Raw genomic sequence first — 17,830 nt, 5'->3', positions numbered from 1 at the left:
TGCCCACAGATGGCACCAGGCAAGTAGGGACAGGCAGGCTGGTACTTGTACCTGCAAGATAATGGTATGAGCAGATTCTAACGGGGTGTACCCTATCAGAATCCAAAAGTGTAAGACATGAACGGAACCCCTTGCCTTCATTTTCTTCGAGAGAAAGAGTTGGCACATTTTCCTGGAAAGAGCCAGATAGCTAATATTTAAAATCTCTCTGATGCTACACCTCAGCACTCATCCAAGCTCACATTTTCCCTTCTTTAAAAAAAAAAAATGCATCCTCCATCTTATCCCAAGCATGGGTAGACTTTGGTCTTAGAGTGTAAATTGAATCATATTTTATTTTATTTTTTAAAGATGTATTTATTTATTTTAGGGAGAGTGTGAGTGGGGGGAGGGCAGAGGGAGAGGGACAAGAGCATGGAGCCCGATGTGGGGCTCGATCCCACAACCCTAAGATGATGATCTGAGCTGAAATCAAGAGTTGGAGCTTAACCAACCAAGCCATCCAGGAGTCCCTTGACTCACGTTTTATATACGGTGGCTTTTAGGAGGTCTGTAGTGTGAACTTTTTGTGATAAAGCAAAGAATCCCTTTCAGAAACCAAGGAAGCAGGCTTAACTCTGTCACAACACACCTTGGAACATGAATTGCATGGTTCGTGAGAAGTACCTGCATGCCTAAAACTCACGCTACCTTTCATCTTAGTTCTGTCAAACCTTACTTCTTAAAAGTTAAATGAATGCATGCACTTGTATATGTTACAGGCATTAGTTGGGGACCGGGTTAATCTTCAGGAAGTAGTGAATGTTGGCTGTAAATATAAGTATCAGAAAATACACATTTGAGGTGTAAATAGCTTCATTTACAAGGTCTTGGGAAGTAAAGACACAATGATGGTATCAAAAGGCTTCATAGACATTTTCTTCACTTCCTAGACATTTTCCCGTTGTTTTGATTTCATGGACAATAGATCATCGTTTGATCTGATTTTGATTATTTTATACACACAGAGGAAAAGAGGCAAACATCCTGGCCTTCAGCGTGCTTACATTCGAGGGGGGCAAGATGGGTAATAAATCAACTAGCCAGTAAAATCAGTAGTCTATCCGATGGGGTTGAGAATGCTCAAGAGAAAGGAAGGGAGAGGGAGAGAGAGCACGTGTGCGTGCGTGCACGGGTATACATGTGGCCGGTGAATCCGAGAGTGACATGTGGCAGGACATACTGGTGGAGTGACCTGGGCAGCAGCCGCTCTGATGGGCCAGACCTGCTGAGGCTTTACCTGCATTGACCATTTAGAACGTCACCCTCTGAGTGGGAATGTTTCTCCAAAACAATGCACAGAGAGGATGACTGGCCAGCTAGTATTTAAACAGAGCCTCTGTGCAGGTGGACAAGTGAGCCACATGGATGTTTGCATGAAGGGCATTTCAGGCCCAGGGATCAGCAAGTGTCCAATCCTGAGGCAGGCCTGTCCTGTGTGGGGCATGGCTTCGGAAGAACCAGGAGAGTGTGGCTGACTCGGACGGTGCCCAGTCAAAGCCACATGCCCCTTCTGTTGTGAGATCCTGCCTTTGATGGCTCTGAAAGGCAGGTCCAATTTCCGCCTGTACTAAGCAGATGAAGTAAACCGTACTCAAGCTGGAGTTCATTGCTCTGTGATTTTGAATGGCCCTAAATGACTCTAAATCTTTGTCCAGCTTAAAGATCAATGTCCCAGCCACCCAGACGCAGGCTTCTCCGGGGTGCTTTTATTGTAGACACATTAAAGACACGCATGAGTAAAATGCATGCTGGTTTCATTTCTGAAACTACCACAAAGTACACTTTCTGCCCTGACCAGCTTCCTCCTTCCTGGTCCTTCCAGGCCATGTGAGTTTACAGCGCCCCCTCCTGGCAGGCATTAGCACTCGCGCTGCTGGACGAGATGGGGCTGCACCCCTCCCAGGCCCACTCAGGGGCACAGGGTGGCTGAAACTGGCCCAGATATAGAAGACGTCTATGTTTCCTCTTGCGTATGCTTTCTTCCCCAGCCTAGCCTACATTTAGCAGCTTTATTGTTTAAAAATTCTGTCTCCTGTGGTCTGTTAACCTCTATTCTCTCCAGCTTGCATCTGGCTGCCGACCAGCAAGCCGCTGCACATTTCTGCCACCGTATTGGTGGCTTTCTGCTCCATCTCTTCATGTCTCCTTTCCTCGTTCCCTGGAGGATTGGTGGGCGCAAGCAGAAAGGAACATGGCCGTTGGAGCCCCAGATCCCAGGGCTTGAAGGTCAGGGGCTGGGGGCATGGCGGCTCTGACTTTAGTACAGAGGAGGTGAAGATGCCGGCTGCCTCCCCAGGACGTTCCCTGTCCTCTTGGGCTCTTCCTCCCACGGGAGCAAAAATAAATTAGAACAGGGACTTGAGGATGGAGGTAGAGCTTGGGGTAGGGCTGCTGTGGGCTAAATGGTGTCCACAATCACATGTTGAAGCCCTCCCCAATGTGACAATATTTGCAGATCAGGTCACTGGGAGGTAATTAGGTTTAGGTGAGGTCATGAGGGTGGGGCCTTTAGGATGGGACTAGGGTCCTCCTAAGAAGAGAGAGAGGGGCCCCTGGGGGGCTCAGTCTGTTGAGTGTCTTTCAGCGCAAGTCATGGTTCCAGGGTCCTGGGATCAAACCCCTCGTTGGGCTCCCTGCTCAGTGGGGAGCCTGCTTCTCCCTCTTCCCCCCATTCATGCTCTCTCAAATAAATAAAACCTTTCAAAAACAAAAAAAGAACAAAAGAAAAGAGGGGAGAGAGAGTTCTGGTCTCTCTCTCTCTGCCACGTGCGGACACAGCAAGAAAGCGGCCATCCACCAGCCAGAAAGAGAGCCTTTCGTAAGAACTAAATCGGCCAGCACCTTGATCTTGGACTTCCCAGCCTCCGAAACTGTGAGGAATAAATTTCTCTTGTGTGAGCCCCCAGTGTGTGGTGTTCTGTTAGGGCCGCCCGAGGTGACTCAGACGGGGACCCGGGGCCTCTCTTTTTTCTGATGGAGATTAATAAACTGCTTCTAACTATTCGACGCCTTCCCTTTCTCCATCTTCAAAATAGAACAAAACGTGAAAAAGAATGCCATTAATTATTTACTGCGAGACGTGTTTCAAGGCAATTAGTTGTCTGAGTTCCCTTCAGGTTGAGCAGGGATGGCTCACTTGAGGCCCTGCTGGGGGTGGGGGGGTGGATCTTACCCAGCCCTTGTCCTTGGCAGTCCTAAGAATGGCTTGGAACGGGATTCTGGAGAGGGCGGGGTTAGGAGGGAAGCTTGGGTGTGGGACACACTTGTGCCCTGAAACCCATCATTTAAAGACCACGTCTACCCTGACTTTCTCTGGCCACTCAGTCATTTTCCTTTTAGGCTGAGTTGGGTCCAATGCTCCCCCCCTCTTCTTGGTGCTCATTCTTCCTGCAAAATAACCACGAGGTGGTAGGCAGTGGGGGGGGGTTGCTTCTCGGCTGAAGGTGGCACCCCATGCAACTTGGGAAGTAGGGACCAGGGGGTGAGGGAGTAGGGACGAGGTATGTGTGGGGAGCAGACACAGCATCTCTCCCTGTCCCTGTCCGGTGTCACTGCAGCCTGCCTGCTCCCTGCCAGCAAAGGAGGCAGCTGACCCTGAAATTGAACACTTTGTTCTCCTTGCTGTTACATTTGAGATGGAAAATAGAAAAAAAAAAAATAGACAATAATCACACCAAGAAGTTGACTCTGCCCCGCCTACCCTTTGGTTGGTGTGTGAGAGATGGGGCAGAGGACGGATTCGACGCTGAGGAATGCTGGGATGAGGCGGATCTTGACCTTCTGTGATGTCAGACAGCTGCTCTGACCGTCCTGGGCTCTGTTTCTGCCCTTGGCTGGTGTCTGGTGGGCTGCGCCTCCGCCAGAACCCCCTGGCAAAGTTCTGCAGGAATGCTCTCTCCTTGACTACATGCAGAACGAGAGGCTAAGAAAGTGGTCCCACTTGGGGTCTAGTGAAGGTTATCTTAAGAGGAAGGTAACATTTTAAACACCCGTCATCCACACCTAAAGGGAACATGAAAAGTGGGAAGCAGAGCAATGTAGGTCTTTCCCTCTGTTTTGAAGCAAATTGGGTTACTCTCCGCCGCTGGGCACCCCCCTCCAATTTACAGAGTGAAATGTATGGGGGAGAGAGCCTTCTGGAGATAAAGCGCCTTCCAGTGCCAGCTCCAGGGGTAGAGAGAGATGGGATATAAATGAGGGAGAAGCCCCAGGTCCTGCCCTGAGTTCTCCAGGAGAGCTGAACGCACAGAATCAAATTGGAGGGGGCAGGACTGCAAGGGGGAAGCAGAGTGGAGCCTGGGAAAGCCACGCGGCCCCTGCAGATGGGGCACCCACCATAACTGCACGGTCTGCAACCTCTCATTACGCTGCGGGTGGTGAGAATGAGGTCATGGTGTCTGCAAGTGACTCTCCCAGTAGTGAACCCCTCTCAAAGGGCCATGCTCCCTGCTCAGCCTCCTCTGGGCCAGTGAAACTTGGGCAAGAAGCAAAATCAAATGCTTCCCTTCCTGGGGGTATGTGTACAGGCTGAGGCCAGACAGGACCCTCTTCTCCATCCCAGACGGCTGGAGACAGAGCTTGCTAGAAGAGCTGCCCATAGGGTACCATGCTCTCTGTGGGGCAGACAAGCCTGGAGACTTCCAATCCCAGAAGAAAACTCCCTGACCTCTACTCCCCGGATGATGCCCTGCCCTGGCCTTTGGGGATTCAACTTCCTGAAGAAGTTACACAGGGCTGGTTGTGCAGCCCCGTGCCTCTTCTCACAGAGAGAGCAGACGCTGTCCAGAGCCCCCGGAGCTCCCGAAGAAGTCTGGGTCTGGGGACCAAGAGGGTGGAAACCACCAAGGTTTCAGATCACTGTGGCGATGTGAGCTCCCACCTCTGAGAACCGAGATACAGCTTTCCTGCGGTCTCCCGGCTGGTTGAGGAGGAGTTCTCAGCAAATCCAGCTCTCAGGCCCCCTCTGTGAGTGAGGAGTGTAACAGCACCCGGCTCACCAGTCCCGCTCACCAGCTGTGCTCCATGGTTTGCAAGGGCCTGAGCTCCAGGTTGGGAGCTAAGGACACGCAGGTGCTGTGTGACGCCACACAGCTGGGCATCCCCAGGAAGCCGGTAGTGGCCTGGCCACCAAGGGAAAGCAGGGCTAGCCATCCTCAGGCCACCCATCCCGGGAGCCCTCCCATTTACCAGCCAGCCAGCCAGAAGGGCTTAGGCCTGGGATGCAGCACAAGTCGCCGGGAGAATAAGTGCAAAATGTTTGAATCAGGCGCTTGGAAGGGCTGTAAGGAAGCCAGGCTAGCTTCTCAGCCCTTTTCAGAGAACGCCCGCAGTTCTTTTTCCAAGGCAGGTGAAATGAGAGTATAAAAACGATGAAATGTTGGCAGGGGCTGTGTCCACACCTCAGCAGTCCACACCGGCCTAGCCTCTGGAGTGGTGCAGGCCCTAAGGAAGGGGAGGCATCGTGAGGCACCTGGATAGGTGAGACACTAGGGAGAGAGGAGAAAAGGGGCCTGGGAGAAGATGGGACGGTCTCAAGGGCTCTTTGCTCCGCAGCAGAAACCCCAAGCAGGCAGGACAAGGTTGTCCCTGTGGCTCAGCAGGGTCCAGGCCAAGGTACATTATCTTTTCTTGGGTACCCATGAAAATGTTGTCATTTCTTTTAAAATCAGAATACATAAATGACATTTTAGGTTAAAAAAATGTTTTAATATGTAACATTAATATGTTTGTCTTTGTGCCAACAGTCTTAAAGTATTATTTTTACATATATATATATATATACACATAAAATTTTTTTTTTTTTTTAAATGGAGAAAGGAGTCCACCGAGGCAAAGCTGTGTACTGCCCAGGAAACCTTAACTGGGTCCTGCAAACACTCACCGGCTTCTTCCATGGTGGGTGCTGGTCCCTGGCCCTGCTCACTCTTCTGGGCCACAAGGGAGGAAACCTCCCACCCCTCCTCTCTGGGGCTCCCGCACCAATTTTCCATTCTTCTACCCTTCGCAAACAGAGCTCAAAAGAAGAAAAAAAAAAAAAAGAAGAAGAAGAAGAAGAAGACAGAACAAAGAATGCAAACGCCTTGGCACCAACTTCACTTTCTCAGCCATCTGTAAGTCCCAGGCCTCTCTTTTGTCTTGCTCTCGGCCCTGAGCGTTTCCAGACTCTCGAAAGCCTGACCTGGGAGGGGAAACTGGAATCAAGCAGTTGACCGACCCCCTCTCCCCAACACACCCGCCACCCGTATCCCGGGAAGGGCGGTGGGGGGTCCGGGCTGTGGGAGAGACTGGGACTCAGAGGAGGCCTGCGGGAGAGGAGGGGTGCGGGGCTCAGGCTGGAAGGCAAGGCTGGCCCAGAGTGCGGAGGGGCCCGGTGCGCATCTCTCCCCCCGCGCGGCCCGGGGTTAGCACTGCCGCCCTCCCGCGGGTCCGGTGGCCGCGCTGACCGACCCTGCCTCTGCGGGGCTCGCTCCCGGGCCTGGCTCGGGGCTGCCGCCGCTGCTGCCGCCGCCGCCCCCCCCCGCCCCCCGCCTCCCCGCGCGCAGGCTGTCTCCAGTCGCGGCCACGGGGTAGCGCTCGGCCCCCCTCTCCGCGTCTCCGCCTCCGCCTCCGCCGCGCTCGTCCCCGGCTCACGCGGCCCCCGCAGCTCCGGCTCGGCGCAGGCAGGAGCGGCTCTCCGGACGCCGAGCCCGGGAAGCGGAGGGCGGCGGGCTCGGCGAGCGGCGGCAGCGGCGGCTGCGGAGGCGGGCGGCGGCGCGGCCCAGGCGGCGGGGCTCGTGCGGCGGCCGCTGCTCCTCGGGCCCGGGCGGCCGGCGAGCGCCGGGCGTCCGAGGAGGCGCCGCGCACCCGGAGCCGGGGCTGCCCGCCGGGCTCTCCGCGCGTCTCGCCGAAGAGCTCCGGCCGGGGCGCGGCGGAGGGCAGCGCCGCTTGGCTCCATCGTCGGCCGGCAGGAGGCTGCGTGCCCGGGCGCCGGCGACAGCCCGGGCCGCCCAGCCCAGCCCAGCAGCCGTCCCCGCCGCCCCGCAACCGGCACGGACATGGGCGCGCGGGGGTGCGCGCCGGGCCGCGGGACCCGCAAAGTTTGCTAGCCCGCTGGGCGCGGAGCCGAGGGCGCGCCCGGGCCCGGCGCCGCCGGGAGGGACCGAGCGTCCCCGGATCGGGCGCCGGGGCGGTGGAGCCGAGAGGGGCGGCTCGGCCCCGCCAGATGCCGCCTGCAAAGTTAGAGAGAAGAAAACTTCAGCTCCGGGGAGATTCGGACCGCTATGCTAGCCGCGCCTCCCGAAGCCCGCGCCCCTGAAAGAAGCCCCGCGTCCGCGTCGGCCGCCGCGCTCGCTTCCCACCCGGCCCCGGGCCCCCGACGCCGGGATCGGCGGTGACTGCGTCCGCGCGGAGAACCCAACCAGGGGGCGGGGAGGGGGCGGGGGGCGGGCAACGTGGCCACGGGAGGAAGTTTCCTGAAGTTGCCGGTTTATTCCGGAGCGCGGCCCGCGACCCGGCTGGTTCGCGGAGGCCGCCCCGCCTCGGAGAAGTCGGAGTTGGGGTGCTCCGGGAGGGAGGAGCCCCGAATCCGAGAGCGGGCTTTTCCTCTTTCTCTTCGCTCGCCCCTCGTCTTCCGGGATCGGACTTGGACCGCTGACGAGAAGGAAGGGTTGGGGTCGCTGGCGTCGCCCCTCCCGGGCATATACGGGCTCCGGCCCGAGCCGCGTGGACAGTCTCCCGGGACGAAGCCGCGGGGTTCCAGGACCACCCCCCCGGATTATAAAACAGTGCGAAGCACCACCCCCCAAAGCTGGTTACCATGTGGGGGCTGCTGATATGGACGCTGCTGGCCCTGCACCAGATCCGTGCGACCGGAGCCCAAGGTACGGACGGCCACCCCCATGGGGGGCTGGGGAGGGGGCTGCGGCGGGGGCACTCTGGCCACACGGTGCTCTCCTGGACACGGGGCTTAGCCTGGGCAGAGCGCTCTCCAGGGAGTTTCAAGACACCCCCCTTCAGTTTAGGGGCTCTCTTTCGAGGGGGTGGGGCTGTCTTTCTGAGACTTGTGGCTTCCTGAAGAGGGAAGGCGGGGGTCCGTGGAGGGCGGCGTGGTCTGGGGTGAGGTGAGGGGTGGCGACCCCCTCCCGCCGTGGGTGCCCTCGGGCCGGCGTGGGAGGGCGCGCCGTTCAGTGCCGGGCTCAGCGCCCGCCTCCCTGAGCTCCTCAGCCCGGGCTCCGAGTCCCCGCCTGGGGTCCGCGGGAAGAGCCAGGCCCTGCCGGGCAGGCACGGGCCGCCCGGGGCCGAGGGAGTGGGGCGGGAGGACGGCGGCAGGAGCCCCAGTCGGGCGCGGGGAGCCGGGCTGGTCGCCCCGGGAGGGCAGTTGCCGGGCCTGGCCGCCTGGCCGCCGCCGGGGCTGGGGGTGCTCGGGGGAGAGGGGCCTCGAGCCCGTGTCGCGCGTGCAACCGCGGACCCAGCGCGGGGTGGTGCGCGGGGAGGGTTTGAGGCGTCTCCCCTCCCGCCCCCAGATACACGCAGCATCCTGCCTTTGTCCCCCCCTCCACCGGCCGCTCCTGTCTCTGACCTGTAGCTGCCTGGAGCAGCCTCGCGGTGGAGAAGGGCTGCTTTGGGGCGGGGGGTGGGAGCATTAGGAGGGAAGGGGAGGCGTGAGCCGCGCTGCGCCCCTCCAGAGGGCGGATGCCCAGACATCCCCCCCACCCCAGTCCTCCCTCCGGCAGGTCCCAGCGGGGGAGGGCGGCTGCACCGGCGCTTCCTTGCCTTTGGGGTTCGCAGATCCAGACAGTGGTGCCAGCGGTGTCCGAGCGGCGCCTGCTGGGGGCGGAGGGAGACGAAACCTGGACCAAGCTTCAGGACTGGAGGGGCTTGGCCTCCCCCTTCCAGGCTCGGGAGCATGCCTGGACCCACCGGGGGCGCGGGAATGTGGAGGCTCTGTCTTGAACCCGCCCCACCCCAGCTCAGGGGTCTCCGATCTGTGGCGGGGGTGAAGGGACCCCACTGCGTCCAGCGTCAGGCAGTCCAGAGAGCCAAGATCAAAGAGATGAGAATATCAGCTCTCACTCACGGGGTTGAGGGGAGGATTTTACAACGTAATTTACCGTTAAAGCACTTAGAAATTTTGTAAGGGACCCTGTAAATGTAAGGTAATAAAAGTTATTAGTTTTATGATCATCATAAAATCTTCCAGCAGACGTGGACCTTAGAGGTCGGTCTACTCTAGAAACCATTTAACAGATAGGTAAACTGAGGTCCAGAGGCATTAAATGACTTACCCAAGGCTGCTGGCTGATCTGGGGACAGAGTCAGGGACCAGGTGAGTTCTGGGCCCTTGTCTCTCTTGGAACCGGGTCCATCCACAGCTGCAGTGGGTTTGCTAGGGGCCTGGCCCTTCTTCTAAGGGTCCTGAGAGGACCTCGAGGCCACAGAATAGGATGGGGGTGTAGCCTTCCCTGCGGCATCTCACAGATTTGCTCAGAGATGCCCCGGGGGATACTAGCTGGAAGCTTGGGCACAGGGAAGGCTCTGGGGGTGTCGGCCTGTCTGGAAGCATCTGGCTTAATTACTCTACGGACTCTGGCAGGGGCATTGTTTCACGGGGCAGGTGGCTCACCAGTTCTTGCCTGTGCAGGCCCAGGCCCATAAAGAGTCCCGGGGGTACAGGAAGGTCCTTCCTGGGTCATCAAGCCTCTGTCATGTCCCAACCAATACTGTCCCATCCACTTGAGGCCAAGACTGAGCAGTCCAGTGGAATTTAAGGTCCGGCCACCTCCTGTCTCTGCTTCCTGCTGGAGGGGCTCACCCTGTCATCATCGATGAAGCTCTCTGATTGATTTCCTCCCTCTCTGCTTCTCTTGTTTGTTGCCTTTCTGAATGAGGCTGCCCCCATCCCCTGCTGCTCCGTTTGTGTTCTCTGGCTCCGAGAGAGTGTTTTCCAGCGGCCGTGGGTACCCTGGGTTTGTCTCCTGGTGGAAGACCGTGCAGGGGATTGTGGGAACTTGGTCTCACCCGGACTCAAGGGCAGTGCTGATTGCACAGGGGATGAGGGGGGTGGGGAGGGTGGGGGGAGGGGGCAGGGACAGGCCACAGAGGTTCGGGGGTCCTTTCCTGTCTGCTTTGGGGTTAGAGGATGAAGTTTCTCCTTGGCGTCTGAGTTTGCAGCCTTGCCCTTGGTCCTCTGGGATAGTTGAAGCCACTGGCACTCTTTGTCCCTTCTGAGCCTGTGAGCCACGTTCTCCAGTCATGACATAGAGTGAGGGACGAGGTGGCCTTCCTCCCCACAACAGACCTCACCTTGGCTGCTGCTGGATTTGGGCTAGACTTTGGCCAGTGTTTTCAGCTGCTGGACCCAGGCAACGCCACCTGCTATATGGCAAGCCACCGTTTAACCACATCCCTGGAAATTCACACGCACTTCCGGAGCTAAGCACAGCGATGCTGTAGGAAAGGGGATTGCCGGGTCTTTGGCGGAGACATAGCAAGTGCCTGGCACTTAGAAGGTGCTTCATAAAGTGTCATTGTTTTTACCATGATGATGATGATTGTTCTTACACTATAAGCCGAAGGGCCATGAGGACCAGCTCTGGCCACCCACCAGAAAGGACTTGCATGCCTTTTCCTCTCCCAGGACGCTTCTTTTACCTCCTCCTTCTTCCGAGGCTGTGTCACTCTGTCTTCCGTGGCCCTCCCGTGGTGTCGGGGTTCCCTCCCAGGTGCTCCGCCTGGAAACATCTGGGTGAGCCTGGATGGCTGCATTTTGGCCTACTTCTCAAAAGACTCTTCGGGTGCCACAAAAATTAATTGCTGGTGGACATCCCGAGGAGGCCCAGGGGCTGGAAGGAGGGCAGTAGCAGCCCAGCCATCTGGTCCAGAAGGTTCTTTCAAGAGAACGGTGCCTGGGGGTGGGGAGGGACAGAAGGGAGTGTGAGTGGAGTGGAACAGGCAGTGTGAAAAAGCCCAGCCTCGGAGGCTCCTGAAGGCTCCAAAGGGAGAAAGTTTAGTGCTGGGAGCTAATCACAATAAAAGCCAAACAGCACGCGAGGGAGCGGGATGAAAGTTTAATTACATGGTGTGGCTAAGCTGTAATTATTAATTACTGACAGCAAAAAATAACTTATTGATCAGGGCCTCTTGCTAATTACCACAAGGCCGCGTGTCGTTCTTGCCTGGGGCACAGCTGGTACGCGTCAAAGCCCCACGCAGGAGGGGGCTGGGGGCGTCCCTGCTCCCTTCTGGGGCTCTCTGCCCTGCACCCCTCTCTTCCTCACCCCGTGCGCCCCTTAGCTTCAGCTGGGGAGTCTGGAACGTTCCGGCTGTGGCCAGATGGGTGACATAGTTTGGTGTTTCTCCTGGCTGCAGGATACGGCCCCTGCGTGGGAAGAGAAAACTCAGGACCCCTCCCCAGAGGCCGAATCACGCTGGCAGCCGGACACCTGCCTCAGAAACCCTCCCTCTCATGCATTTGTTCGGCAAATGGTTATCGACCGCTCTCTCCCTTATGTCCTCTACTGGAAGGCCAAAGTAGGGGCCAGGAACCTTGTTTCATCAGGGAAGGGAGGCTGGGAAAGAGGCCAAATCCTTTACAGCAGTTCTCTGTTTAAACAGTGCCTGAACGGCCGACTTTAAAATGATGTGTTAAACTGCATATTGGTATGCATTTGACTTTGTACCACAGGACGCAGTTGGGCTGTAAGTTAAACAGTAAGGGGAGGAACTTGTTCTTTGTCCTGAGGACTCGAATGAATCCAGGCATCGGACTTGAAATAAACACAAGAAGCCAGCTGGTGTTGTCCTCTGCCCATGAACCTGGGACAAGTGGCCGTCTAGTGTCTGCTTGTATACCCCTGGTGATGGAGGACTCACTACCTTACAAAAGAACATGGTTTTTCGTGTCCCTGTGGCCGATTATCCTGGGATTTGGCTGTGGTTGAGGAAGTCCTCTGACTGGCTGGGACACCTCCTCCCCAGTCCCTCTGACTCCCTGCCCCTCGGGGAGTTGGGAGCCTGAGCTGGAGTTGATGTTGGGTGTTACGGGGCTGCCTGGGGGATTTCCGCCCCGGCTCCCCTTGGAGCACACTGTCACAGAGGGCCCTCATGCTGCCTAAAACGGTGGGAATTAGTCATCATAATTCGGGGCCTAGGGATGCCAATAGCAACAAATGGGCCAGGAGCGACTGTCGGCAGCAGCCCCACTGCCTGTAATGGAAAAGAAAACAAGCCGGTTGCTGAGGCATCCGGGTTCCTCCTCGTGGCCGCCCCCCTCTGCTGTCCATACACTGGGCAGAAGGCAGGGCCAGTGTCCAGCAAGGGGCCATCTGGGGCTGTTCAGGGTCCTGGGGTGGGGGGAGAGGACGAGGAGGGGCCTGCACAGCTGGTCTCATCAGACTCCCCAGCCAGGTGTCTGGTCCAGAAAGCCCCGCTCTGAGCCCTACGGGGAGGCCCCCTTTCCGGCAGGCCGGCAGGTATCCACAGGGACCTGGTGGGGAGTTCCCAGGCCCTGCTTCCACCACTGAGTGACCTGAGCTGAGACTCTTCTCGTCTGTGGAATGTGGAGGTGGTTAAAAATCACTCTCTCTACTGTGTAGGGTGGTTTAGTTTTTGGATGTTAAATGAGATCATCTTAATCGCTTTCGACTGTTCTCGGTAACTGCTAAGTGCTGATGATGCGCCGGCCACAAGGCTGCGAGGATGTCCTGACCCCGCCTCCCAGCGCCCTGCTCCCCTCCAACATCTCACCCGCACTGCCCACTGCGCTGACCGCTTCCCTGTTCCCAGAGTTGCCCGGTCGCTCTCTGGCCTCCCGCCTGGCTCCCGAAGGTCCTGCCTTCCCTGCGGCCACGCCGGGTCCTCCCCAGTATCTGCAAGGCCCCATCCTTGTTTCCTTGAGGACTTTCCCCTCCTGTCCCTAATCTGTCCCTAAGCCCGTGAAAACATGGTGTCTCCGAGCGTGAACACCTCCCCGCTTTACCTTCTCCGCGGCACTCAGCCTCACCGGACGCACGTATTGACTTGTTTATCTGTTTACCGTTGCTCGCTCTCATGGGGGCATGACCTTTATTTTATTCACTGCTGTACCCCCCGTTGCTAGGGCAGCGCCTAATGTGGAGAAGGAGCTCAAGGAGTGGGAAAGAGGGAATGAAGAATTAGTGAATGAACACGTAGTGAAGGGATCAAGCCCTTTTGTCTTTCGGCCTTTCCCTGCCCCTCCAGCTTCCTCTCGGACCAGTTACCCACTCCACTGGGCTCCTCTGTATGTCCCATAAGCCCCATGTCATGGAGCCCACCTTGTGCTGAGTCAAGCACCCCGAGGACGGGAGCCCTGTCCCACAGCGACTACAGCCCAGACTTGCTTAGGGTGGGTCGCCTTGTCCTTGAGCCCGGAGCCCACCTGCCCAGGCTCACCGTCACTCCCCTGCCTCGGGCCCCTACAGGCGAAGCTGCTTCTGGCACCTGCTTCGGGCTAACGTGGCCCTTGGGTCGTGACTGATTCCCTAGTAGCTGCACTGAACCTTTCTGAAATCAGGAGGACAGGTAGGGGTTTGGAGAGCAAGGCCACCCGCGCGTGGAGGCCTCACTTGAGACACACAAGAGAGGGAGGAAGACTTCCACCGGTATCAGAAGCCGTGGCCTCCGTCACTTCCCCTTGCAGCCCACTGGCCAGAACTGGTCACACGGCCCCGCCCCATGGCAAGGGGCCTGGCAAGCGCAGGCTTCCGTGTGCTGGAAAAAGGGACCGGTGTCTGGTGGGGGGGCACTGGTGATGTCCAGCATGTCTTCCTAACCACGGAGATGATCCGCGGTCACCCCGGAAGTGCGTTTCACACACAGTTACTTTCCTCCAGACAGGGTCGTCCCTAAAGCATCCCCAAGTGAGCCCCAGCTCTAGGCTCGCTCTTCCCTGCTTTCCAGGGCTTTTCCTTGAGCTGCTGAGTGGCATCCAGTGTCTCGATCGGTGCCTTGAAATTGGGGTGGCCCAGGTGCAAGCTCTGTCACTTTATGCTGCCCTGGGCCACTTTGGGTTCAGTCACTAACATTCCCAGGAATTCCCCAATTCCTCATCCGTCCTGCCGGGGGAGGAGCCAGGCAGGCGATGCAGGGGATAAGCCCGGAGCCTGGCTTGTCACAGGCACTCAGCAAGCCAGTGTGAGAAACCGTGCCTTTGTGTTGACCCCTCCAAAGGGTCTCAAGATAGGATCTCCGGTTGCCTGGAGTTTCCAGATGCCCCGCCCCAGCCGCCAGCCCCGGGATCTTTGTCATCCACCCGCGTCTTCTTTTTCCACTTCTTGTTTCTTCCCCAGTTTTGAACGATCTGGTCTTCTCTCCACATCCTAGGGTCACCAGAGAGGAGGCACCCTCGCATTTGGTGTGCAGTTCTGTGTGTCAGACGGTGTTAGGTGCAGTGTAACCGTTCCCTGCTTCCGCCCTCCGTCCACTCCAACATGCGGGTAAACTGAGGCTCACAGAGCTAGGAAGTCAGGATTAGAACATACGGCTCTGTGAGCCCCAGGGCCTGTCATCTTCCACTCGCTCCGGCTGCCCTCGCCTCCGTGGTTCCCTTCCCTGATACCTTCCTTGAAAGAAGTGACCATTTGCTGATGAGACGCCCATTCTCTTGGGCTGTCCAAAGACCAGGCCGGCCCCGGGGCATGGTAGAGCTTGAAAATAACCCTCAGAACTCCTCCTCCTCTTCCTCCTCCTGATCCCCGTGGCCGTGTCCTCACTGGGCCTCAAGTTGACAGAATACGAGCAGTCAGGATGGGAACCCGGTCTTTCTCTGGGCTTCTTTTCCTTCCCCTGCCGCACCCCCGACCCCTCTCCGGGGGAACCTTGAGATGTTTGGTGAGTCTCCTTAAGGTCCCTTGGAGCATTCAAGATGAGATGCCAGTGATGAAGCCACAGAAGAGTCTTTTAAACTTGAATGGGGTGGGGAAGAGGCAATTAAAGTTTGATACCATGCAGGAAGCTATTAGTGACCCAGAGCAGTGATGAAATTTTGATGATATGATAATCCTAAGGGGAGGAAATATTACTTGCCATCGTGTGGCCCATTGAGGGAATTCAGCTTCTGGGGCAGGCATGAGTGATATTCAAGGGCCTGTTGGAGCCGGGACCCAGGACCCTGGAACTACCCCCCACCCCGACCCAGCCCTGCTCTCAGGACACCTGGTCCTGTAAAGATGCCGGTGGGGGAGGCACTTGTGTGGCCCAGAATCTGAGCAATGGTCAGAGATCTGGCCGGACCCCTGGACGTTGGAGTTGCCACCCCCAGCATGGAAGTCAGTCCTGGATCTGCTACAGTTGTTCCACTACAGACTGCCCACTTTGGGCCACGAGAGCCAATCCAGAATGGGTCATCAGAGGGCCCCAGCCGGACAGCCCCGAGGAGCCTGAAGCATGGGTGACTCCCTGGGTGTAAATCCTGCTGGTCATTTACAGTCCGGTGACCTTGGGTGAGTTAGTTCCATAGCCTGTCTGTGCCTTGTTTGCTTCGTCTGCAGAGTGGAGAGACCAGGAGGCCTTACCTCATGGGGTCGTGATGGGGTTTCGTAAGATCTGCTGAGTGCTCAGCATTCAGTGTATAGTGAATGCTGAGGAAATGCTTGTCATTGTCGTTATTCTCACCGTCTTGGCTTTGGGGACGCAGAATCTGCTTTGGGTCTGCGATTTGTCACATGCCCTGACCCCAGACGCCTGCTGGTGGCATCTGAACGGATGCTCTTGGGGTTTTGTTTATTCGGTTAAGACGTTTCCTGGCTCCAACTTAAAATGCAAGTACACCACGGAGAGCCCACATACGAAGCTCTTCTTAGCTCTTCAGGCCTTAGGGTGAATGTTTTTATTGGATCCTTTCATAAAACCTCAAATTTCTGTGTGTAGCTTTCCCGGACAACCGAGTTGCGTCTTCATCTCCATCTTCTGAGGGGTTTGGTCAGAAAGCATTCACATTATTAATGTTGTTCGCACTCAAGTTCGGAAACGTTCACTTTGCCAGGGTCACTCGATAATGTCAGAAAATGGCAGTGAGTACGGGTCAGGTCAGCTTCTTCCTGGGCTGCTGCCTTTGATCTGGTCAGGACTGGCTCACTGTATTACTTGGTGGGACCACAAGCCGGGTCCCAGCTTTAGGGGACACAAGGGGTAGAAGGCACAGGGCGCAGCCTGCAGCAGCCTCTCCTCTCTGTGAGAGAAGCAGACCCCTCCTGGATACCCCGTTTTCTCCCCAACAGGGTCTTAGTGGTAGGGTCTAAATGCTGAGACTGGTCAGGCCAGCCCTTCCAGATAGGCCCTTGCCCCCGTGGCTTTGTCACTGCTGTGGTGTCAGCGCCGAGCTCCCCCACCCCGCCATAGTCTGGCCCCATACACGGTCCCAATCTCCCGTCCCCAACCCCCTCCCTCGTTGTGTTCAGCTGCCCTCACCACCCCGAACCCCTCAGCACCCTGCCCCTCTCTCCCCTGCTGTGCACCTCTCGCTCTTCCCCGAAGTCTTGACGCCAAAACACGTCCTCCCAGATGCCTCTGGGCTCCCAGGATGCCGCCGGTCCCGAGGTCTCATTTGCTACTTTGGCCTTGTTGGTTCTGAATTCTCTTTCCATGTGTGTGTGACTGATTTCTTTAATTATAAACTCCTTGAATTTAGATAATAACCTTCATCAGCAAGGGTAGAGGCATTAGACATAAATTATGGTTCCCAATTAATGAACTTAACCCTTCGAAGAAGGGCACGGGAGGTGATCCTAGCGTCAGGGGGAAGGTGACGGGGGTGAGGCTGTGCGGGACTCGGAAGCCGAGACGGATTCCCACTGGGTCCCTTTGGGCCTCCGTGTCCTCACTCGGGAAACTCGGGCCCATAAACACAGGGTTTCCCAGCTGTGGAGTGAGGGACTTTGCTGGTGGAGGAGCATGGACACGGGCCCCGGGGGAGCTGCTCGTGCCCTTTTCCCCCTTTATATTCCGTTTTAAATATATGAAAATTTGCATCCCACTGCATAGTCTGTCTGAATTCTATTTTAACACACAAAGGGTATTTTAAAGCCCATTGATGCTGCTGGGAGAGATGGTATATCTGCCCCATGGCTTCCTGGACCCCCGAGGATCTAGGTCAAAACTTGGTTTTGAAAAATTGGAAGGAGATGTTCTCGTGGGTCACATCATCTGTTAGATCCCGAGATACTTTCCATATTTCAGCCATTTGTGTTTAAACTTTTCTAGAACATTTTATAGACATATGTACTTCCTAAATCAGTTATGCCCCAAACATAATTGAACCTGGGCCCCTATAACCACCGGCCAGGAGAGCTCCGTGGCCGTGCCTTCCAGGGTGTGGGCGGGAATATAAGGCGGTCGGCCCCTCCCTCGGCGGCCCTGTTGCCTGAGTGGTCAGAGTTTTCCGGAGGCCTGTCCCCTGGCCTCTCCCTGGACTGTTCCCCTTCTCATCGCCAACCACCCAGCCCATCGGCAGCATTGTAGGGGCTGGGCACCGGCTAAATGTTCCCATCCGTTTCGGTCACTCCCTTGAAATCTCTCTCGAGGCTCCTGGGCTTCTGGAAGCTGAAGGCATCCGTGCAGTCCCAGGCCCCATTGGGCAGCCCTGCCGGCCCCATCACCATTCACATGCCCCGCGGCCCTGGCTCAGGCACTTGACACATAGTACCGGGGAAACGCTGCGGCTCAGAGACCGCGCCCGACACTCAGGCCTTCTTGCTCAACCCCGAAGTCTCTTCCCCACGGGCCGTATGCTTTTGGCTTCACACGGCTCGGGCTGGCTCGGCCCAGTGGCCCTTGACCTTCCCACTCGGAGCCC

General features: G+C 57.0%; 1 protein-coding gene across 2 annotated transcripts in view; it reads left to right on the top strand.

Moving 5' to 3' along the window:
• Positions 1–7,458: 7,458 nt before the first annotated feature.
• The window catches only part of SDK2 (sidekick cell adhesion molecule 2), a 249,546-nt gene continuing 239,174 nt past the window's right edge, over positions 7,459–17,830 (top strand). For both annotated transcript variants that reach the window (XM_032319521.1, XM_032319520.1), the window contains exon 1: positions 7,459–7,901. In XM_032319521.1, coding sequence (XP_032175412.1) covers positions 7,838–7,901 — 64 coding nt within the window. In that variant the 5' untranslated portion in view covers positions 7,459–7,837. The remainder of the gene's footprint in view (positions 7,902–17,830) is intronic.

The sequence above is a fragment of the Mustela erminea genome, chromosome 18 (genome assembly GCF_009829155.1).
Source record: "Mustela erminea isolate mMusErm1 chromosome 18, mMusErm1.Pri, whole genome shotgun sequence".
NCBI lineage: Eukaryota > Metazoa > Chordata > Mammalia > Carnivora > Mustelidae > Mustela > Mustela erminea.
The sequence above is the reverse complement of the archived record's forward strand: the minus strand, read 5'-3'. Positions and strand labels throughout refer to the sequence as shown.